The following is a 15,325-nucleotide window of genomic DNA, read 5'->3' on the forward strand; positions in this document are numbered from 1 at the left end:
AAATTATCTATAGAAATAGCAAAACTGAAGATATGAAGGAGTTGAAATCCAGACAGAAGTTTATGTTGTGTGGAACCAGCCTCATATTTGAAGGTTGTAATACTTTTTTTCTGTGCCATGAAAACATCTTACAATATTGTGCTCTTTCCTCTGTTAGCCATTTCTTGTGGACATCCTGGGGTACCTGCCAATGCAGTTCTTTCAGGAGACAAATTTACATATGGCTCCATAATACATTATTCTTGCATAGCGGGTCGAAGGCTCATAGGAAATTCTACTAGGGAGTGCCAAGAAGATAGCCACTGGAGTGGGACTCTCCCTCACTGTTCAGGTACTCGTACCAACCATTAACTGAATGTCACCTTGTCATTATACGAATAAGGCGATTTTCAAGCAATTTTTAACTACAGTCAGATGTTTGTTTTCTTTCTTTTCCAAGTATATTTTATTTTCACCAATAGCCACTCAGATGATTTATAGCCATTTATTGAAATATTCTCCTATATTATCTCATTCTCTTTGTTATTACTTTATAACTTTACTCCTTAGGTAGATGCTATAGTTGAATATCGCAGTATATAGGAGCCACAGAACACTATTTAAAACCTTGCAGGGTTCTGCTTAAAAAGGATGAATGTGTTACGTTTTATTTTTATGGACACTGTTTTGTGTAAAATAAGGTTGTCACATAGGAAAATGTTGATTAAAAACACCACCGCAAAGGTACTAGATGGTAACTCCATACCTTACTTTCCTCTTTTCACTTACAGAAGTATTCTTTATTAGTGCCACCATGTGCATGTGCAAATACCATAAACCTCTGCAATGTTCTTGGTGCTGTCAGAAAGTACAGGAACAGTTTATTCTCTCCCCTAGACTAACTATGCAAATTTAGAAGAAGCCGTAAATCATGACACAGGTTTGTTGAAGAGCTCATATAAAGATTGGCTACTAAGGACATCCACAGTGCATTAATAAGTTTTGTGATGGAAACAAGTCTATATACTTCAGTATATAAAAACCTGAATACCTGACAGGTTTAAGAAGAAAATTTCCTAATTACAAAATTGTTCCATGTTATAGAATCTTCTTATGACTTCCCCTAAGCTCTTGGACATGCCCGCTGTTGGGCTGATGTGATTCAATGTGGTTCAATTTAGACTTGACCTAGTTTAAATAGGTGTAAATTATTTAAATTCTGTACTTTGAAAAAGTTCTAAATAAGTGTTCGTTGAAAATGATCCGTTCATAAGCTACTTCTGCAAGGATGCTGAGCAGAATTTGAAACACTGAGGAAAGGAGGTGAATATAAATCACTAGTTTCTTTTCTGTTCTCTGCTACTTAAGAAGGAGTTTACTTATAGTCTTCTCACACCAGAGGATCTCACTGCCATCACGGTCTCTCTGCCTAGACCTGAAAAGAATCTCTGCAGGACAATCGTATGGATAGTTTACACACATAATTGTCCTTTTCTTGCTTATCTTAAGCCCACATTCATGTTACTTTCACCTTTTTATGCGGTATTAAAATGCCAGATCTGAGGTTCCACCAAGACTAAAATTTTTAAGGTCAGAGAACTCTAGTGCTGTTACCCAACATTTCCCACCACAAGGGAAATTCTCATGCTGGTGGAAAGAAATTTTAATTGCTAATAATTAAGACTTTTCAGATATCAGTCATGAATATTATTTTTATAGACTCATAGCTTTTTAAAACCTTAAAGACCACTATAGTCATCTCCCATAATGGGGAAAATATGTCTAGTGTAACTAAAACATTGTTACTGACGCACAATTTAATTTCTAAGTTTGAACATGCTGTGATACCATCTTGAGAGCAAGGTGATTCCCTAGGAAAATGAGAAATCTATCATCTCTGTTAATTCAATTTAAAAAAAAAAAAAACCCACAAAAAAACCACCAAAAAACCCCCAAAACCTCTCAAACAAACAGCCAAAAATCCCTAAAAAATTGTCTTATTCCTCTAAGGTGTTTAGTATTATAAAAATAACTACACTTTCCATATTAGGTATTCAGGAGATATTACTGCATTAAAAAAACAGTATGAATAATTAGTATTCGTAATTTCAGTGAAAGAATGATTGTGCCTAGGACAACTGAGACAGCTAATCGGTTTTATACTTAAGGAACATGAAAAACAGTCCCAATATAACACTTGAAACCTGGAGTCTGCTTCTGCGTGGGGTTTATTTCTTTATTATATATTAAAATATATTTGAATGCATGGTTGTATAAATATGATCTCAGGGTTTGTTGCCACCTGGGACCCGTGTCAGTGATGGACACTTATATCTTATAAGCTCAGTGATAGTTGAGATTTTTGTTTAAGATGGTTCACATTCATTTTTCAGTAATGGATATGCAGCCTTCTACATTGCTAAATAAAAAAGGGTCTAGACCTTCACAATACTGTAACTGCCTTTGTTTATACCCTTTGACTATAAACTTGCATGGCTCCAGTTTTTCTCCAAGACCAAAGTGTGTCCAAGAAAAAAATATCTGATCGTTCATCTGGGATAATTCCCTCAGCAAAGACCCAAAGCAAAGTGAGATCATCAGAATTTTAGAATCATAGATCCTTCTGCAGTCTTTGCATTCGCAAGCCAAAATATGTGCCACACATATATGTCGTGCTGAAAACATGCCACAGGAGTAGCCTGAATCACAGCTCTCATGTTATTTCACACATTTCAAGCAGACAAAAATGTCTGTGAAATAGTAATGTCTTCAAGTAAGGGGAAGCAGATGGCATCCAGAGGCTAAATCTGGACTGCTGATTGAACAGTGCCAGGGAATAGATCATGGGTGCTAGTGCTGATCACCAAGACCATTACACTCTTAGGATTGTCCCCAGAATGGTTTTCACCCCTCCCAAATAGCACTCCATCAAACAATGCACAAACACTTCAGAAGTTAGTGTGTGCTGGAGTTCATTCTCAACTGCCACTTTGGATGCAACCACCCTGATTTGGAGAGTGAGTTTAACAGTATAGATGTGGATAGAATATACCAGCTGGCTTCAAGACCCTCACACTGTTTACAAGCATGTATTTAGACAAGAAAAGCTAGGTCCAAATGCTGTCGGGCAGGATGACAAGGACAATGTATTCTAGAAAAAGCTAGTACTAAGCAAAGTGAACACAACCAAAGCCCACAAGTTAGCCTTGACTTCAGGTACTGTGTCTTAGTCTTCTTTTATGAGGAAGCATGATTGTATCCAAAGTGTCTATCTCAAACTCGCTATACTGAAAACCTTATGCCACACACATAATCATACTTTCTGAATTTAGACAATTTTAATTTCTAAAATAAAAGTTTGAGTTTTCTCAAAGTTTTGCCATTGTTATTCCTTTGTTCAAGATTTTGTCCTTCATCTGAGAGGTGTGTCTATGATAAAAAAACCTATGTAAGAAGACACAGACCTCAAACTATGGAATTATGTACACATATTTTGAAAAAAAACCTAAACCATAATTTCAATAGAAGTTCAGTCTAGACGTATAACTTAAAAATGGAAAACAAAGGATAGTTTTGTTATGAACCAGAGTTCAACACAGAGGCATTTAGGAGAGATACAATTTTATGTCAAAATTAATAATAAATTTTTGATACTGAGATCATACTTCCTTGACCATCTTGGGTAGCATGCCCAGTAGCAGCTGCTCTACCTCATGAGGCAGTTGATAGGTTCATCAGACCTATGAGGACATGTTTGAGAGGTCTGTTATGCAGCTCCTTCTTTCTCTTCTAAAATTGTAACCAATACTTGCATAGGAATTTAAAGCGTAAGAAAAATTATGAGGTGTCCTTTCCATTCATGACAGGCACAGACAGCCAGGTACCGTTTAGACTTTCAAATATATTTCTTAAGAAACTTGAATATAGTTCTCTTCAACTCTTCCTATTATCTAATTTTTGCTATTAGATATTAATACTAGCAGAGAAGTTGAAGAATAAAGTACAATGTGAGGAAAACATTGTCTATGTCAAAGAGACAACAAATTTTTTTGAACTGACAAAAAAATGACAGGGCTGCTTCCTGTTCACAATTATCTTTAATCTTTTGTTTATATCGCATTCTATGTTTAGGTCTGTATAGGTCTGATACAAGAAGCAGGCTAAAAAGACGTGTTCGTTTCATCCTTGGCTTTGGTTTCACACCCTTGCACTGGAAGAGAAGTGATTAATTATAAGAGAAACAATGCAATTAGTAGTACTATATGCAAGATAGTATCTTCGCTACCACTACATTTGAACGTAACAGCTCTACTAATAGTTTTGCTCTGTTGTGTTTTACAGGAAATAATCCTGGCTATTGTGATGATCCAGGAGTACCAGCTCATGGGTCTAGGCTAGGGGATGAGTTCAAAATAAAAAGTCTGCTACGTTTCTCATGTGAAATGGGTTATCAGCTGAGAGGATCTGCAGAACGAACATGCCTGCTTAATGGTTCCTGGTCAGGTATACAGCCTGTGTGTGAAGGTAGGTATTGATACCATCTACATTTATGACACCATTGAATGACATTTACTAATGGCTTTTTATTCTTTAATTAAAAAGAAATTCTATGCCAGAAATATGGTTTCGTATTGCTCTGCAGAAATTTGATATAAAAGAGTTTGCAAGCAGTCATATTTTGCTTTAAAATCTAAATCCAAACTGATAAAGGTTTGGAGTATGTATTTAGAAGATTGTGAGAAAATAATTCTAGTTAAATAAATATTGATACCTGAGTTAAATGTAAAATTAAACAAATACTTCTGATTGAAGACATGAAAATGGAATGATAAATAAATCTTTCGTCCATTTTCTGACAACACAATATTTTCATCTCTTTCTATGTAATGTCTATATGTCAAGGACTGAACAGATAATGAAACAATGTTGTATTCTTAACTAAGTATATATTAATGTATATTTCTCCACATAAGTTAGATTTTTTTTTTATGAGTTATATCTTTTTCGTGCTAGCTCTTTCAGAAGAAATTCAACAGATAATATTTCTGGAAATCACATTTTAAAATAAGATTAAAAATACAATAAATACTTTTTACACCTTTTTATGTACTGTCAGAATTGGAAAGCAGTAATGGAAGTTTACGTTCAGTTTTAAAATGGCTTATTGTTTTCCAAGAATGCTGGAAAAGTTACTTTATCTAACTCATTGGAGTTGATGGATTCTGTAGCATCTGTTGTCTGCTATACTAAATGATAAAATGGAAGATAGGAAAATATATTTTTAACAAATTCATTACATTTTTTTCACCTAGGGATTTCATCACAGTATGCTTATCTAACAATTGTTCTTTTGCAGTATTCTTCAGCACAGACTAATATTCTGTCAGTGTAGATATAACCATAACTGTATGAAAACAGCAGTGGCTACAGGATCAGTATTTTCAGCAGAAAATTGAAGTTTTGCAATGTCCTTTCTTCTCTTGCGTGAAGATGTTAAGTATAGTAGGACAGCAGCACTCAGTGCCATTGAAATGGTGGTGTTTGAAATGCTGCTGTTTTTTCTTTCTTTGTCTTTCTGCTTCAACATTCTGTTTTCAAAAACAAACAAAAAAAAGACACACACAAAATAAAAAGCCCCTCTCTTTCCATTTATCTCTTCTCCTTCAATTGTTTCCTGTTTAGTATAAATAAGGATGAGATTAAGAGGGGAATACCATTTCACCCCTACAAGTTCAAGTTCCAACCTACTGAATTTTTCTCTTCAGTATTTGAAACTTTTATATGTAAAAAGTGAGTAAGACTTCATTAAACAAAGACATTTAGGTGTTATTCCAAACATCAGGAATACTCAGGTAATTTTTAATTGGCAACTTGTGTTTATTTTAATGAATCCTGTAATCTATAACTATTAGATTATAACTAGCATATTCTAACTATTATTCCGGGAGCCATCTAGCTGGGCATCCTGGTGGGCAAGTTGAACATAATCAGCAAAACGCCCTTGCTGCAAAGAAGGTTAATGCTATCCAAGGCTGCCTTAGAAGGGAAGTGATCCTTCCCCTCTACTCAGCACTGGTGAGGCAGCATCTGGAGTGCGGGGTCCGGTTCTGGGCTCCTCAGTACTAGAGAGATACAGATTTACTGGATAGAGTCCAGCAAAGGGCTACTCAGACGATGAAGGGACTAAAGCATCTCTCCTCTAAGGAAAGGCTGAAAGAGATGGGACTGTCCAGCCTCAGGTAGAGAAGGCTCAGGAGGGATCTTATCAACATGTACCAATATCTGAAGGCAGGGTGCACAGAAGATGGAGCCAGGCTCTTTTCAGTGGTGTTGAGTGACAGGACAAGAGGCAATGGGCACAAACTGAAACACAGGAGGTCTATCGGAACATCAGGAAACACTTTTTTACAGTGACGCTGACTGAGCACTGGCACAGGTTGCCTAGAGAGGATAGAGTCTCCATTCTTGGAGACAGTCAAAAGCCATCTGGATATGGCCCTAAGCAAATGGATTTCATTGGCCCTGCTTGACCAGGTTACCTCCAGATATCCCTTCCAATCTCAACCATTCCATGATACTTTGATTCTGTGATTCGCATAAATAGGAAGATGTGATAAATAGAAAAATAAAATAGATAAATAGCAAATATGAGGAAACATAATAAGTAAAATAAGTATTATAACTAATGTACCTGCCCGTGGTCTTTAATTTGTTTTATTAGTATTGTCATAATATCATAGAACGGTTTGAGTTGGAAGGGACCTTTAAAGGTAATTAGTCCAACCTCCCTGCCTTGGGCAGGGACACCTTCCAGTAGATCAGGTTACTCAAAGCTCCACCCAGCCTGACATTCAACACTTCCAATGATGAGGCATCCGCAGCTTCACTGGCAACCTGTTCCAGTGTCTCACCACTCTCATTGTAAAAAATTTCTTCCTTATGTCCAAGCTAAATCTATCTGCTTTCAGTTTAAAGCTCTTACCCCTTGTTCTGTCACTACAGGCAGGCCTTGGTAAAAAGTCTGTCCCCATCTTTCTTATAAGCCTCCTTTATATATTGAAAGACTGCTAGGTCTCCCTGAAGCCTTCTCTTCTCCAGGCAGAACAACCCCAACTGTCAGCCTGTCCTCACAGGGAAGGTACTTCAGCCCCTGATCATTTTTGTGGCCCGCCTTTGAACCCAGTCTAACAGGTCCATGCCTTTGTACTGTGGGTCCCAGAGCCGGATGCAATACTACAGATGGGGTCTCGTGAGAGTGGAGTAGAGGGGGAGAATCACCTCCCTCAACTTGCTGACGATGCTTCTTTTGATGTAGCTCAGGGTATGACTATGACTGGAATGCTTCCTGTTCTTTAAAGAGGAAGGAGCATCAGAGACAAACTGCTGTGTAGTGACCCTAACTCCCCATCCTCTATCCCCTCCGCACCACTCATGGGGCAGTCAGAGGAGCCTGAAGTGAAAGAATGAAGTAAACCCTGGGAAAGAGGGGAAGAAAAGTGTTTTAGTGTTTTTCTTTTCATCCCTATCCAAATGTCTTTCAATTGGAAATGAATTAAAGGAATTGGCCCCAAGTTGAATCCATTTTGCCTGCAATGGTAATTGGTAAGCGATTCCCCTGTCTTTACCCATCAGCTTTGTCAACCTTTCTGCTGAGAAGAGGGCAGTGAGTGAGTAGCTGGGTGGACATTTGGCTGATAGCCAAAGCTAATCCACCACAACACTCCAAGCCATTAAGTTTAATCGTGCTTATGTTTGATCACATCGTAGAATACCAAGTTGGAAGGGATCATCTGGTCCAACGTTTCCTGGCAAAAACACAATCTAGACAAGGTGGCCTAGCACTCTGTCCAACTGAATCTTAAAACTGTCCGGTGTTGGTGAATCCACCACTTCCCTGGGGAGATTATTCCAATGGCTGATTTTTTCACAATAAGAACACATTCCTATTGTAGAAAAATTTTCCTCTTATTTTGCTTTTATCATTGTATTAGACTAAATCATTTCATTTCTCCAAAAGTCTACACTTATTTGTGCTCTAGGAAGAGTAAAGAGAGTTACCAGTTCTTGAAAGCTGTGCAAGAGACAGCTGAATTATGTCCTCCCAATCTTAGGAACCACTTCATGCTCCATGGAAGACTGAAGGAAAGAGTTTGATTTGGACACACGTTTCTTACTAACTCTTGATTTACCCTGTTAATCTCTTAACCTCATGATAATTTTATTTTATTCCTATGATAAGGAGTAGTCACTGTGTAACAGTTGAATGTTATCATACTTTTGCCAGTTTCTTGTCTACTGGGATGGTCAAACAAAGATTCTTTAGGGGAGAGTTGTTAGAAAGATTCAAAACAAAAAAGTCCTTCTGATGATTGGCTCATCCATTGGAAAAAAGCCCCACTAAACCTACTGTCTTGGTTTGAAAGACAGGTGTCTGCGGAGGAGGGCAGGAGCCTCCCTTGAAATGGAAAATGCAACCCCCTTCCCTCCAAATTATTATAATTTTGAAATTAAGGGGCCTTCAGGCAAAGATATGGGGAATAGGAATAACAGTTCTTTACTAATATATATATATATATATATATATAACACAAGGCAGGGAAAAAAAAAACCCACTGGTTTACACTGACAGAGTCAGAAATACAACCTGACACCCTGTTAGGGTGGCAGTAACAGTCCGATAAGATGCTGGCTGCAGTCCTCCTGAAGCGATGGGTGTAGTTCTGTTGAAGCAGCGATCTTGTAAAAGGGTCTGGTCTTCCTCCGAAGGTCCAGTGGTAGGTAGGTAGCTCTTGTCCTCTGGAACTCCAGTGGGGGAAAAAACTCCTCTGGGAATCCAGTGGAAGAAGGCTGCTAGGGTGTTCCAGATCTCAGTTTTTATTTAGCATGAACTGCTTGGCTCCTTCCCCCCGGGCGGAGCATCTCACAATGGGATGGGGAGTCGTAAGGCAGTTCCTTGATGGGCCATTAACAGGAGATAGTCCAGAGGAAAGAGGCAGGGAGCACCGCCCCACCTGGTCTCAACAGCTCCTGAAGATGGTAATAGAATACTTTTTTTGGCACATCTTACACTGTAACCTAGGACACCCACCCAAAAAAACCCAACGTGTAATGAAAGTAAACTACTGTCAAATCTCAGATGCATGATGCTGAAACATAATCATTGCCTTAATGTGTAGCTCCAGATGCCAAAAACATATGGAAGTCAATACAGAACGTCTGTTTTTCTTGATTAAAAAAAAAAAAAAAAAAGAAATGTACAGGAAGATCATAATTTACTATTTATGCATTTTTACAATTGAGAGAAGAGATACCAGAACACAGGAAGAGAGCATGAAAAGCAAAGGCCCAAAGGCAAAACTGAGGCACAGGTCTGTCAGAAAGTCCTGAATAAGCTTTCTTCTCTCCAGTCACTGTATTGGGTGGAGTGCATCAAGCAAGGAAGACTATCTGAATCAGCAACTGAAAAACCAAAACCAAACCTAATGCAAGTAAAGAGATCATACTAGCAAAGAGAAATGAGATATCAATACAAGAATATACCTATTAAACATTTTCTTAGTAAAACTTACTATAGCTTTTTTAAAAGATGGGCTATTGACCTACTTTTTTGTTTGTTTGTTTTTCAGTTATCATGGAAATACTGATTATTCTTTTTTTTTAACCTTTTCTTCACAGCTGTATCTTGTGGGAACCCTGGCACCCCAGCCAACGGTATGATAATATACACTGATGGAATATTATTCTCCAGCTCAGTCATTTATGCCTGCTGGGAAGGTTACAAAACTTCAGGGCTAACTACTAGACATTGTACTGCTAATGGGACATGGACTGGCACTGCTCCAGACTGCACAGGTCAGAAATAAGCTTTCTTCCTCTGAAGCTTTAAAGTAGTATAGTCATCCAGCCATCCTACTGAAAATAATTATTTTATTAGATAACATTTTTCTCCATTCATCTGTCTTGTAATACATGAATATTTTCTGTGTCTAGGGGTACATGCCCTTTTAATACATGTTAGATGTTTCCGGAAGTGCCTTTTTAAGATGGATACATAGGTAACTTCCTCAGAGGAAGTCAGGATAAAGGAGGAGTTTGACTTGGTTGGTGAGGACTGGGTTAGGGATCAATTAAGCAAGCTGGACATGCATAAATCCATGGGCCCTGATGGGATGCACCAGCAGGTGCTGAGGGATCTGGAGGAAGTCATTGCTAGACCACTCTCCATCATCTTTTCTAAGTCATGGGGAACAGGTGAGGTGCCTAAGGACTGGAGGAAAGCAAATGTCACTCCAGTCTTCAAAAAGGACAAAAAGGAGGACCCAAGTAACTACAGACCAGTCAGCCTCACCTCCATCCCTGGAAAAGTGATGGAACAACATATCCTTGGCGCTGTCTCTGGGCACATCAAGGATAAGAGGGTCATTAGGAGCAGTCAGTGTTTAACCAACTTGGTAGCCTTTTATGAAAGCGTACCCGGTGCACTGATGATGGTAGTGCAGTGGATGTGGTTTCTCTTGATTTCAGTAAAGCATTTGACATGGTCTCCCACAGGATCCTCGCAGCTAAACCGAGGAATTGTGGTCTGGATGATCGGGTAGTGAGGTGGATTGTGAATTGGTTGAAGGAAAGAAGTCACAGAGTTGTCGTCAGTGGGACAGTCTAGTTGGAGGCCTGTATCTAGTGGAGTCCCTTAGGGGTCGGTACCATGACCAGTACCATTCAATATATTCATCAATGACCTGGATGAGGGAACAGAGTACACTGTTAGCAAGTTTGCTGATGACACAGAACTGGGAGGAGTGGCTGACACACCAGAAGGCTTTGCTGCCATTCAGCGAGACTGGGACAGGCTGGAGAACTGGTCAGGGAGAAATTTAATGAAATACAAGAAGGGCAAGTGTAGAATCTTGCATCTGGGAAAGAACAACCCCATGTCCCAGTATAGGTTGGGGACTGAGCTGTTAGAGAGTAGCGTAGGGGAAAGGGACCTGGGGGTCCTGGTGGACAGCGGGATGACCATGAGCCAGCAATGTGCCCTCGTGGCCAAGAAGGCCAGTGGCATCCTGGGGTGTATTAGAAGGGCTGTGGTCAGTAGTTCAAGAGAGGTTCTCCTCCCCCTCTACTCTGCCCTGGTAAGACTGCATCTGGAGTATTGTGTCCAGTTCTGGGCCCCTCAGTTCAAGAAGGACAGGGAACTGCTGGAAAGAGTCCAGCGCAGAGCCACAAAGATGATTAAGGGGGTGGAACATCTCCCTTATGATGAAAAGGTGAGGGAGCTGAGTCTCTTTAGCTTGAAGAAGAGGAGACTGAGGGGTGACCTCATTAATGATTATAAATATGTAAAGGGCGAGTGTCAGGAGGATGGAGCCGGGCTCTTCTTGGTGATGTCCAATGACAGGACAAGGGGCAACGGCTGCAAGCTGGAAAATAGGAGGTTCCACGTTAACATAAGGAAAAACTTTTTCACTCTGGGGGTGACAGAGCACTGGAATAGGCTGCCCAGAGAGGTTGTGGAGTCTCCTTCTCTGGAGACATTCAAAACCCTCTTGGACACGTTCCTGTGTGATCTACTCTAGGTGGTCCTGCTCTGGCAGAGGGGTTGGACTACATGACCTTTTGAGGTCCCTTCCAACCCCTAGCATTCTGTGATTCTGTTTGACAAAGATCCCAGTATGAAGGAAGGAAAAGTCCTGTCAGAACTATCGCTAACATAACAGTCTGCAGTAGCAGTAGAGCTTACCATCGTAAGTTAGTGTATTTAAGGAACACAATATTTGGCCCATGCTATTGCAATGCCTCAAAAATATGACTTTTGAGCTAAAACTTAGAGATTACAGTTTTGATTTTATGTGAAATATATTGTTCAAAATTGTTCCTGTTTTGTACAATTAAAAAATAGGACATTAGCTGTACATAGTTCAATTTTTCATTACACATTTATTGAAAAAAAAAGTCCTTTTTTTTCTTTTCCTTACTAGTGATCAGCTGTGGAGATCCAGGTGCATTAGCAAACGGCATGAAGTTTGGAAATGATTTTACCTTTAATAAAACAGTCAGCTATCAGTGCAATCCAGGATACTTGATGGAGCCTGCCAGTTCATCCACTATGCGTTGTATAAAAGACAGCACTTGGAACCAGAGTAAACCAATTTGCAAAGGTGTGGTTTTGAACTTAAATAGTTTATGAATACTGTTTTGATACTATAGGTGAAATTCACTAATCAGTGTCTACTTATAAAAAATTGTCAAAACGTTCTCTGGTACAATTAATGTACAAATGCAACTGGAGCATTCAGATAAATATTTCTGTAAAATTTGTATTTATTTTACACATGTGCTGTGGTATAATATGTCAGAATACCAACGTTAATGACCAAAGTAGAATCAAATTATTTCTCAATGATTATCAGAGTTCTCAGTTTAAGATGCTAGGAATGAAGTACCCATTTTCCTTTTTGGGCTCTTTTACCTTGGATTAGATGGTCAAAATTCTCTGAAGGGATCCTGCAAACCAGTCTTTCTACAGAAGATTCCCTTGTTGCAGTACTGTAGTCATTATAAATAGCCAAAAAGGTGCTTCACAAATAGCTAATTACAAGTGTTAACATAAAGGTCATATGGTGATGAGGCTGAAAGGCAAATGAAGCAGCCTGGTGAAAATTGCTAGCACTACTAGAGCAGCTCAGGGAGTAAATTTAAGAGCCTAGGGCATCTTTTTCTTATAAAAGTTCTAGACTGCCAACTCACCTAGCACCTCTTTAAAGTAATGCAATTTCAAGTCTAGCCTACTAATTAAATTTTGGCATATGTATTCGACTGACTACATTTTCTATTGTAAAAATCACTGACAGAGTAATTTTAGAGTTGTGCTTTTTGTTGAAAGAACTGATGTGTGAATGTAAACTTGATCATTCCAGATTTCATCGTTTTGGGCACTCTTTCAGAAGCTGGAAAACAGCTTCTGAAAATTTTTAAATTAAAAAATTTTTAAAGAGTCATAGCCACTAATTGCCAATAAAGTCAATGTCCATTGTGTGCTGGAAGCCTTAGAAAATGAGCAGATGAATGAAAAAAGTCATGCTAAGGGTTTAAATAGTGCTGCAAAATTAGTTTAAAATAAAAATCAAATATTTAGAATCTTTGAAATTTATTTATTGAAATAAATATTATTTAATGAAAAAGTTTACCTAGCTCAGTAGCCTGTTGCCAACAATGATCAGTAATGAATATGTAGGGAAAAGATTTGGAACTAGGTAAACTGTATACTGTTCTGGCTTCTAGCAACCTAGAACTCAGGCACTTCCTAAACCTAGAGGTGGTATTTTTGTATTTAAGTCTGTTTTCTGTCTATTACAGGCTGTTTTGTCAACACAGAAATGAAGTGAGCAGCATGAAATATTTTTCTTTTTAGCTTCAGAAGTATGAGTAGATATTCTCTTGCATTCTCCTAAACCCTATAAAGTCTTGAAATGATAACTTTTCTTTTTGTGACACAGCTATTACCTGTGGCCCCCCTCCACCAGTACTCTATGGGAAAGTGGAAGGATCTGATTATCGCTGGGGTGCCAGTGTGAGTTACAGCTGTGCAGAAGGCTATCAGCTATCTAACACAGCTATTCTCTCCTGTGAGGGTCGAGGAATTTGGCGGGGAGACATCCCACAATGTTTGCGTAAGTTTTCAGGGTACAGTTGTTTTGGGCTTCAACAGAGCTACAATCAGTTGTCTCAGGTGTTTCTCACAGTTTAAAAAGGACTCAGCTAGATCAGGCAATATATGGACTGCTGCAGGATTCGCCCTCCTTCTTCTGATAAGCATACCTTGTTATGAAATTGAGTAGTTGTGCCCATTTAAGGTCATGGTCTTCTTCCTTTCCCCAGAAGTCACCTCCATCTCTTATTACCTAATTGGACCCATCACCGTTTGCCTTACTGATAATCTTTTTGAATGTTCTGAATTTGACTTGTGGTGAGCATAGTTAAAATTCTCCCTTACACTTTTCCTTTTTTCTTCCTTGTTTCCATTTCCATTAACAGGTGAAAACAAGGATCCTAACCCTTAAGCTCATAGCCTTGCTCTCCTTTCTAAATTCTTTTTTCTTTCCTGAAGGCGAGTACGTACCCTCATATCTTGTTTGTATGTGTTTTTCAGCTTCTTCTAAGTTTGTCAACTCCTCTGTTTCAGTGCTTGAAATCTTGTCAGGACTCTGACAAACATTTTTGCTTTTACTTATTCAAGGCAAAAATTTCCAGCCCCATCTGAGGGTGACTGATGTGAAAACTGAATACATTTTGAAGCATTACAGTATAGCATTGTCTACTTTGGGTTTACATTGTCATTCAAATCTAATCAGCATTTAAGTGTCTCAAATAAAAGGTCTATTTTTCCAGGTTAAGTTTTATGCTTATAGTAACTACAACAGTGACAATTAATTTTAAATTACTGTCAAGAATCTAAGCTACAATCCTACACAGATAAATGAACATAGCATTTGCACTGCTATGCAATATGCCTGACTTGCACATAAAACAATGTAGAATACTTCAGTTGAAGCAAATGCAGTTTCTAATAACATTTTTTTCTTTCCTTTTTTACATATTAGCTGTGTTTTGTGGTGATCCTGGTACTCCAGCAGAAGGACGCCTCAATGGAAAAAGTTTCACCTACAGATCTGAAGTTACCTTTCAGTGCAGACCCCCTTTTATTCTGATAGGCTCTTCAAGAAGATTTTGTCAAGCAGATGGTACTTGGAGTGGAATTCAGCCAACATGCATTGGTAATAACTACCACTACTTATGCTGTTTCTACTGAGGATGTTCTTGATAAACCATTACACTATCATAAATTTAGCAATTAGCTTTCCGAATGTAGAAAATGTCTGTGTAATATAAAAAGGACTAGATAAATAAGATTGTATTTTGAGTATAAAAATTTTAGGATAAACACAATCACATATGAAGTAATTTGTAAATTTACATGATTACTTGTCTGCTGGAAGTGCAGAATGTGAGTAAGTGCAAGCACATAGATTTGTTCCATCTATTTTTAGATTCTTTTAGATACACAGAAGACTTTGGCAGATTAAAGATCACATTCTGTCACTGGAGTGTTAAGGGCATTTGTCAGAATCAATCCTAAATCAATAAGCATTTGGACTTTGTGAAAGTGGCTTGTACAGCTCAAAAGGATGAAGCATGCTAGGTCTGATCTTTTGAAATTCTGATAAACTGCCAAATACTATCAGTTTCTCATTGACTGATGTGCAAGTGATAGGCTTTTAGCAGGTTACATAATCAAACTGAAAGAAATGCTGGACACCCATAACTCCCACTGACATCAGAATTTTAT

General features: G+C 38.5%; 1 protein-coding gene across 1 annotated transcript in view; it reads left to right on the top strand.

The window, feature by feature from the left end:
• CSMD1 (CUB and Sushi multiple domains 1) overlaps nucleotides 1-15,325 on the top strand; it is a 1,224,748-nt gene that overhangs the window by 1,183,694 nt on the left and 25,729 nt on the right. The window contains exons 56-61 of the mRNA XM_086461528.1: nucleotides 158-331; nucleotides 4,321-4,503; nucleotides 9,655-9,831; nucleotides 11,958-12,137; nucleotides 13,476-13,649; nucleotides 14,580-14,753. Of these exons, the coding sequence (XP_086317654.1) occupies nucleotides 158-331; nucleotides 4,321-4,503; nucleotides 9,655-9,831; nucleotides 11,958-12,137; nucleotides 13,476-13,649; nucleotides 14,580-14,753 (1,062 nt within the window). The remainder of the gene's footprint in view (nucleotides 1-157; nucleotides 332-4,320; nucleotides 4,504-9,654; nucleotides 9,832-11,957; nucleotides 12,138-13,475; nucleotides 13,650-14,579; nucleotides 14,754-15,325) is intronic.

Source organism: Leptosomus discolor, chromosome 2 (genome assembly GCF_034619465.1).
Source record: "Leptosomus discolor isolate bLepDis1 chromosome 2, bLepDis1.hap2, whole genome shotgun sequence".
NCBI lineage: Eukaryota > Metazoa > Chordata > Aves > Leptosomiformes > Leptosomidae > Leptosomus > Leptosomus discolor.